The sequence below is a fragment of the Austrofundulus limnaeus genome, unplaced genomic scaffold (genome assembly GCF_001266775.1).
Source record: "Austrofundulus limnaeus strain Quisiro unplaced genomic scaffold, Austrofundulus_limnaeus-1.0 Scaffold160, whole genome shotgun sequence".
Lineage (NCBI taxonomy): Eukaryota > Metazoa > Chordata > Actinopteri > Cyprinodontiformes > Rivulidae > Austrofundulus > Austrofundulus limnaeus.
This window is the reverse complement of record NW_013952562.1, coordinates 992813-1001629: the sequence shown is the minus strand read 5'-3', so window position 1 is coordinate 1001629 and position 8817 is coordinate 992813. Positions and strand designations below refer to the sequence as shown.

The window sequence follows — 8817 nt, the reverse complement described above, 5'->3', positions numbered from 1 at the left end:
CTGATAAACCTGAGTGGTCTGTTGACTGACCTTTTGTATTTGTTCAAATAATTGTTATGGGCAGGTTACAATATAAAAATGTTTGTCATAATCATGTCTTGTGATTATTTGACAGGAGTTTTACTTTTAAACTGTAAGTGTATTTACTTTAGTTATGATGTAAATACAATAAAAATTAAACCAAGATTTAGATTACAATAAATATCATTTTGATCCATACATTGGTAAAGTCCGACTGGGCCTCGTGACACTTTATGTTCAACAAATTGGGCCCTGAGGTCAAAACGTTTAAGAACCCCTGGTTTAGTTTATCTGGATGAACTGTGTGGATCCCTGTAGCTCTTTGGCAGTGTTTCTCACGAACTGAGTTTCAGGTTTATTTTGTTTTTATGAAACTTTCAGAACGTTGTCATAAAGACACACCTACCACTGATTACCTTTGAAGCTCAGCCTCATTCTGTCACCATGTCGGCAGCTTGTGACACGAGGTCCTCTGGCAAAAATGAACTAAAACGTTATTCAAACAGAAAACTGTAAAAGGTAACAGTGATCCCCCCACATTAGTCATGAAGAGGTTTATAGTGAACAGCTTAGTATGAAGACCACAGTTATTTATAACTTCACAGATGAGCACACTACATTTTAATGAGCGACATCCTATTATTGTTATGTTTCCCATTAGTGTGCTCCATAGTACAGGACTAGTTCCAACCAAATCTATTTCTAATATTCACATTTTAGGATACAGATCCGGATACCCCGATAGATTAATGTTTGTCTGCAGAAACATATTTACATGTYTTGTTTGTTTACAGGTGGCCATCAAACAGATCAATCTACAGAAGCAGCCAAAGAAAGAGCTGATTATCAATGAGATCCAAGTGATGAAGGAGCTGAAGAACCCAAACATTGTAAACTTCGTGGACAGGTAAGGCTAAGACATGAGACACAGAGTCCAACGTGCAGGGATCGATTCACATCACGGAGTCTGTGTGTGTTCAGCTTCCTGGTTGGAGACGAGCTTTTTGTGGTAATGGAGTACCTGGCGGGTGGATCTCTGACCGATGTTGTGACAGAGACGTGCATGGACGAGGCTCAGATCGCTGCAGTCTGCAGAGAGGTAACTCAGACGTGAAACTTTTGTTAAATCATTCCTAACAAAAGGCTAGATTTACTAATTTTAATTCGATGAAATGATGTCGACTCGTATATGAGAAAACACCTGCTGAGGCCATTTTCTTTCATCCTGTATACGTCGGTATTATTCTTGTGTGTTCAGGTCCTTCAAGCTTTGGAGTTCCTTCATGCCAACCAGGTCATCCACAGAGACATCAAGAGTGACAATGTCCTCCTGGGGATGGACGGATCAGTCAAACTCAGTGAGGAGAAATGCACACTAACACACATTTTCACTTCTCGAACAGGGCTTCTAAAACTGAAAACAACAATCGTTCRTTTTAAAAAAATAAGAGCATTGAGTAACCATTATTTACAGTTGTGGGAATGTTTAAAGTGAAAAAGGAGCATAAAGCCAAACAAAAAGTCTATTTCAATATTACAGAAATAGAATTTGTAAACATACATGCCATAAGGTGGTGCTGCAGCACACTCGGCACCCCCATTTCCCACAGCCTTGCTCCATTACTATTTTGTAAAATATATATATCATTTTTGTCTCTCCTTGTGCATCTTTGAAATAAAACATTTAAATAAAACATTTAAATTAATATTTTTCTCTCCCCCCTTCTCTCAGTTTTTGTATTAYTGTATTTTTAGCATAATTTTCACCACCCATTTTTTTATTCAACAGTTTCTTATTATGATTTGTAGGGGTGTCCCGATACCAGTTTTTTCAAGACTGAGTACAAGTACGAGTACTTCAGTTTAGGTACTCGCCGATACCGATACGATACCAAGTAGCGGGGTTAGGGTGGATTATCTGTTCAACTTGTTGAATATTAAACAGAATGAAAATGAAATGCAATTATCATGCAAAAATTGATGGGTAAATATTATGTTTGACAATAAAAAGGTAGTGCAAACTCTGACAAGTAGATAAGTTAGTATATATTTATCACACCATAAATTTTGAAACCATTTATTTTATTTCAAACAGGGCTCTTTTTTATAAGGCCACACTCCCTCTGAATGTATTAACAATACAAATACTGCAAAACAAATGCTGTTGCATACATTAAAAAACAAAATAAGTTATTTTTTATACATTTTCCTCAATGCAACTACCAAATTTAAATTAAAATGTAAACTATAATGTAAATTTTAGCAGCACATCTATAGAAGTTTACTCTGCTTCAGTCTTAAACTTAAAAAAATGACTAATAGTAATAAAGTGCAGTAAATTTCAGTTCAAACTTAAATGGAACAACTAAAACAAAATCTCAGAAGAACCACAGTGAAAAATAAAATGCTTTTACAACAAACTTCCTTCCATATTCTGCTTATGTCTTTTTTTGTTCTACAAGAAAGAAAAAACATCATTGAAGTTACTGCAACAACTGCTGCATAGTGCTGTTTATGAAGGCTACTGCTAGCAGCAGCAAACTTTGAATTCCTTGTCATGTCTTGTCCTCAAATGTTGAATCAAATTGCTGCTGTTAAAACATCCAACTTTCGCTCCTCCCCTCGACAGTTTAGCAGAGCACAGCAGACAGTCTGCTTGTTGGGTGTCCTCCGTGCCGATCTTAAAATATCTCCAAACTGCCAACGTTACTTCTTCTTCTACCATAATCGTTCTTCTTCTGTTATTCGGGGGTGCGGTCGGAAATAACTTGTCAGTGCATTAGCGCCACCGCCTGGTATGGATTGTTGTTTACCCTTTGTGCTGCAGCGCAGCACAGGAGGAACAAAAAATGGGACAAAAGCAGTATCGGTTAAGAGTATCGGCCGGCTTTTACGAGTACGAGTATGAGTACTTGATGCTGGTATCGGACCCGATACCGATACTGGTATCGGTATCGGGACACCCCTAATGATTTGTACAGTCTTGCGTACATAACACTCATCTCTTGTCATGCTCTGCCTCGACTGTGTCTGAGTTACAATTTTAGAATTTAATCTTGATTGGATGTTTCATTATGTTTAATTCTGTTTCATTTTATCTTTCTGTGAAAGGTGCTTAATAAATAAAACTTTACTTACTACTTAAAATCTACACAAAAACAYACAACTGTGATGACAATATTGAATGTCTGCTCTGATAATGGTTTAACATATGATGTGTAGTATAATGCCAAGAAAAATGTTGTGCTAATATGCAGGACTAAAGCAGACGGAGAACTTTGTTTTCCTGATTTTTTTTCTGTCGGGGCAAAAGTTAAAAGTTTGTACTAAAACCAAATATCTGGGTCACGCTGCTCTGTGATGATGATGATGACATTGATCGGCAGTGTAGCATATTATATGCCCAGGCCAGTATTTTGATGAGGAAATTTTATATGTGCTCAGATGATGTAAAGATATGTTCATTCAAACCTTGCTGTACATCTCTGTATACTGCCCCCTTGTGGTGTAAATTTAAAAAAGCAAGTATGCAGAAGCTCAAAGTTGCTTATAATGACTCCTTGAGAGTTCTGCTTAAAAAACCCAGATTCAGTAGTGCAAGTGAGATGTTTTGTAACGCACATGTCAAGACATTTCAAGCACTTATGAGAAATTTAATATACAAATTTATGTGTTGTTTGTGTAAATCCAAGAATAGTCTTATTTTAATGTTGTCACATACTTCTGGGAGTGCATTAAGCTACCAGTCATCTTTATGGAAATACTAGTTTGCAAGTCTTTTATAAGTTTTTCCTTTTTTGTTGTTGTTTTGTATCATGTTTGTTTTGTCTCTATTTTATGTCAACACGGACCGTGAGTCTGTTGAATAAACTAATCAATCAATCAAAACAATAGTGTTAGGTTTAGATACCAACGTTACTTTAATACAACAAAGACAAAGCTAGTAAAATACTGCCACAAAAAAAAAAAAAAAGGATAGAGATAAACAGTGTTTTTGTGAGGCATATCAGAAAACTCTCTCAAGCAGACGTGTTGGTGTCTTGTTTTGTGATCTATATTCAAGTCTATGGATCTGACTTCTAGTTTTCACACAGGTGCAGTTGGTTTGAGACTTACTTTTCAGTCTGTTTCTGTCTGCCTTTATTAAGCTGGCAGTCAGTGAGTGACAAATATGTACATATGGTTCTTTTGATCTTGGCTCTCCCTACACATCTGAGTTCAAACATCAGGGGTGCGCTGTAGCTCAGTGGTTCGTGCTCCTGAGGCTGCGAGTTTGAGCCCAAGTTGTCAGAAAGTTGCCACAAGTTTTTTGTGTTTTTTGGGGCAGGAGCTGCATTGGCACATTACAAAATTATTTTAGAGCTTTAATCGTTTTCTAGTTAATTTGTATATTTTTTAACATGTCAGATGAAATAAAATCAACCCTCTTTTTCCCTTGTTTTTTTTTTTTCAGCCGATTTCGGCTTCTGTGCCCAGATCACTCCCGAGCAGAGCAAGCGCAGCACCATGGTGGGGACTCCATACTGGATGGCACCAGAGGTGGTGACCCGAAAAGCTTATGGACCCAAAGTGGACATCTGGTCTCTGGGGATCATGGCCATTGAAATGGTGGAGGGAGAGCCCCCGTATCTGAACGAGAACCCACTCAGGGTGAGTGTTTCCTGGGATGAAGAACTGTTTGACTGAGCCCAGGGTTAGGATTTTTTCATTTAGCTTAAATTCAACTAGCTTTAGAACCAAGCTTCACCAAGCTGAGTGAAGACATTTGTTACATAAACTCATCATTTTGTCACATTTCAACAGTGATATCACTAAAGCCTGGTTTATATTTGTTATAAAGTTTACAGTGTGATGGAAAGATGTTCCTGTGGAATCCAGATCTGATCCCRGAGTGTCTAACTGTGTCGTTCCGCTTGTTTCAGGCATTGTATTTAATCGCCACCAATGGGACACCTGAGCTGCAGAATCCAGAGAAGTTGTCTCCGGTCTTCAGGTCCTTCTTGTCTCGCTGTCTGGAGATGGACGTGGAGAAACGAGGCTCAGGCAGAGAACTACTGCAGGTACAACAAGCTCTCTGCTGTTCATACAGGAGGCGACTGAAACCACTTTCGTTTTAAAATAACCCAATGTTTTTTCTAATTTTTTTTGTTTGTTTTTTTATTAACACAGTCTAAAAAGTGATTTTTTTAAAAATACATGAGTCTGAAAAGGCATTAGTATTTTGTATTTCATTGCTTAGACTCCTGCATCAGTGTGTTTGCACTAACGGAGAGAGTGAAAGTTGTTTACAGGACTCCTCTGTTTGCCTGCCTGTGTATGTTTGTCTGTAGTGTTAGCAAAATATCTCAGAAACCACTGCACAGATTTGAATGAAACTGGTTCTGAGCTCGAGGTGATAGACGCATGCGCTATATGCGTAACGTGAAAGCTGACTACAGTTGGAAAAAAGAGCACACAAAACACTTAATTTGTCTTAAAATACAGACATTCTGATAAATAAGTAACTGTTTGTAACCTTACCTCAGCTTAGAAGGGAGGGTGTCGGTCTTTTCTGCTCAGATTCAGCTATCGGAGCACGAAGCTAATGTTTACTCACAATGCTAATGCTACACTTACTCTCTGGCGCTCAAGAGGTAGAGGAGCCAAATGRCTGGCTMACTGCTGCCAACTAGTGGTCAGAGGCTGAACTACAACATAAAAATGAATGGCTGGTAGGAAAGTTGACATTTTAAACCTTAATAAAAAATCGATACAGGGCTTTAGAATATCGATATAGTATCGGGAAATGAAATATCGCGATATTTCAGTGTATCAATATTTTCTTACACCCCTACCAGCCACAGTGGCTGGTAGGAAAAGTTTTGTACCGGCCAGTCAAACTTTTTACCAGCCACTATATTTTTGTTTCTGTAACATGGTGGCATTTAGACAATCCATGGTCCTGGTGGCCTAATTAAATTGTTTGTGCCTACAGTCAGATAATGGCACTCAAAATCTATTAGTGTCTTAGAGTATTCAAGCCGGCCTGTTTGCCCAAAATTAAAATGATGGAYTTTTTGACGTCTCTGCTTCTCTTAACTTGCTTTTCGCTGGTATGTAGGTGGAATACCAATTATTTTTAGGTGGGCTACTTGGCTGGAAAAAAAGCTTTTTAACCTTAATAATATAGGAGAAATTTAAAAGTTATTCTCTTTTGTGTTTTTAAATACAAATTTCAAAACTAAATTTTTAGAGCTGTAATCATAATACTGTCATACTGCGAAACTGTGATAATTTTGCCCACGGTTATCATCCCGTCATAATTTCATGCCGTCCCATGCCTAGTTGGAACCTGGAGACACATTTTGACGGCTGAACCGAGCAGAACCACAACAGGCACGTCGGTGGAGAAGGGCTGGGAGTGTCGCCCRGTGATGTAGCTCCAATTGCTTCCTGCCCCGTAAATGCAAAGAATTGTGGGAAGTTTCTCTCAAATGAAAACCGTGACCCAGAAGGACAGTCAGAGTATATAACCTTTGGGAACAGACAGACATCTCAGTGGGTCTGCATTGTTTTGACCTGAGACAGCTTTCTCCCTCTGCTGTTAAAGAAAACGACCATCAATACTTGATGAAATAATTTGTTTAGAGCTACTGAATTTTCTAATTTAGAAGGCACAAATCCACACACAATTCAAAAAAATTTTAGCAAAAGCATTAAAGAGCAAACAAGAAATTTAGGTCTCCGATTAGCACTTTAGGGGACTAGTTCCCACCACTGCCGAAAACATACTTCATCATCATCCTGCATCATATGTCCACTTTGAGATGAGGTCTGTTGGCTTAGACTACAGACAAGCTGAGACTGATGTTCTGTTCTGTTCTGATGTTGATTCTAAAGACTGGATTTTATATCTGAAGCTAACGTTCTTTTTCTGTTTGTCTTTTCTTGCCAGGATCCGTTCCTGAAGCTGGCCAAGCCTCTGTCCAGCCTCACTCCGCTCATCCTGGCAGCCAAGGAGGCCATGAGGAGCAACCGCTAAACCTGTGGGTTCAAAGACTTTTCAGACAAAACCAGGCACAGCAGAGCSCCCCCTACTGGTTTATCTACTGTATGACGATCAAAGATCCACAAGTGTTCACGTTTTATCTAATTGTCATAAAAAGCTGCTCCACCTTTTCTCCTCTCGTCTCTATACCGATCTTCTCGTCTCTTCTTTGTGCCTTAATCCAGCACTGCCACAGTTTGTCCTGCTTGTAGCTGGTGCAGCTCGTTGGGGCGGACCAGGGATGCTGCACCAACCTTATTCTAAACATTTTGCACATCAGAAGCCATATTTATAGCCAGAGATCTGCTAAAGTCTATTTAACTCTGCAAGAGCCGAAACGCAAGAGATTTACTGAGAATGGAAAGAAATCTCTTTTTTTTTATTTTACATAGTTATTAGTTTCATTTTAGAGCTGTGCTGTGTAACCTCTGCAGCTGGTTTGAAGGTGGCGTGAAACTAAAAACTTTAACTAGGATGGGACAGWGTGATCTTTGTGCTGTGGGGGAACAAAAAAGAAAAAAACAAATCAGAGTCTGTGTTTGACTTAACCTCTGTGAAATCAAATCATTCCAGTAAATACTATGATTTCAGTGAAAAGTATGCATTTTTTGAATGAAAAAAAGTATTTCTTGGATAATTGGAGTTCCGGTTTTAATGTGTTTTTGGCTCCAGATTTTTCACGCATGTTGAAATTTTGCGAAACGACAATCTATGCAAACTTATCTGAACACTTTTTAAAACTTTATAAACAAAACACAAACCATAAAAAATGATTTCTTCTACTTGCTTTTACATTTCTGTATGAACTGTTTAGCTGTGCCTTCCGTAACTCCTTATTGTTGTTTGTACAATATAAAAACTTCTTAGGAAATTGTTTTAATGGTAAACTGGAGGACGTTTTGTTTTTTTTTTCCTAAATTTTTAAAAAAATCTATTTTGTATATTGTGTAATGACCTGTATTTTAAGAGTTCATAATATAGTATATACTGTACCAGTGTTTTATTTTTGTGAATGGCAACACAATTTTTTTTCTTAAATCCCAAACTCCAAACCTATTGATAATTTGAAAATACTCAGAAACATACTCAGTTAATTTTATTTTTTTATTATTATTATCTGTGAACAAGATTTACTTTGGAGTGCATGATAAATTTATAAAAATCTGTTCAAAAGATTAAAAAAATGACTCGGATGCTTGATGTGCTCAAATGTTTTTAATATGGTACAGATTGACAAACCAATTATGTTGCTTTCAATGAACACACACACAACCCACTCACATAAACTATGTCTGATGGAAGTGTAAAATGAAAGTGATGTTAATCATGAAATCAACAACTTTTTGTCCGTGAATAAAATCTTTACAGAATCTCCACAAGAGATTTGTGTTTCTCTGCAAATCCTAGACAAAAATGTAAGGGTTCAGTCTTACACTTCTTATAACAAGGTAATAAGAGTAATTTAATTAGCAAGGATCTTTTATTTTGGGTAAACATTCCTCTAGTGCAAAAACGAATGGACACAAGAAGTAACCCTGTCAGTGAATGTTGATTTGAACCAAAAAATTTGCGATCGTTTATTTTACAAATCATACAGGATCACTAGAGTACACTTGATTGTGAACAATTAATTTCCTATAAAAGTTTTGGGACCAACAATAACAAGCTTTCAACTTCTGAATTGTTAACCACACTTACAGCGGGTAAAATAAGTATTGAACACGTCACCATTTTTCTCAGTAAATATACTACTAGAGGTGCTAATGACA

General features: G+C 37.5%; 1 protein-coding gene across 2 annotated transcripts in view; it reads left to right on the top strand.

Moving 5' to 3' along the window:
• The window catches only part of LOC106523594 (serine/threonine-protein kinase PAK 2), a 26833-nt gene extending 18406 nt beyond the window's left edge, over positions 1 to 8427 (top strand). For both annotated transcript variants that reach the window (XM_014017078.1, XM_014017079.1), the window contains exons 10-15: positions 816 to 928; positions 1003 to 1120; positions 1280 to 1379; positions 4475 to 4671; positions 4944 to 5081; positions 6956 to 8427. In XM_014017078.1, the coding sequence (XP_013872532.1) occupies positions 816 to 928; positions 1003 to 1120; positions 1280 to 1379; positions 4475 to 4671; positions 4944 to 5081; positions 6956 to 7042 (753 nt within the window). In that variant the 3' untranslated portion in view covers positions 7043 to 8427. The remainder of the gene's footprint in view (positions 1 to 815; positions 929 to 1002; positions 1121 to 1279; positions 1380 to 4474; positions 4672 to 4943; positions 5082 to 6955) is intronic.
• The last annotated feature ends 390 nt before the right edge of the window (positions 8428 to 8817 follow it).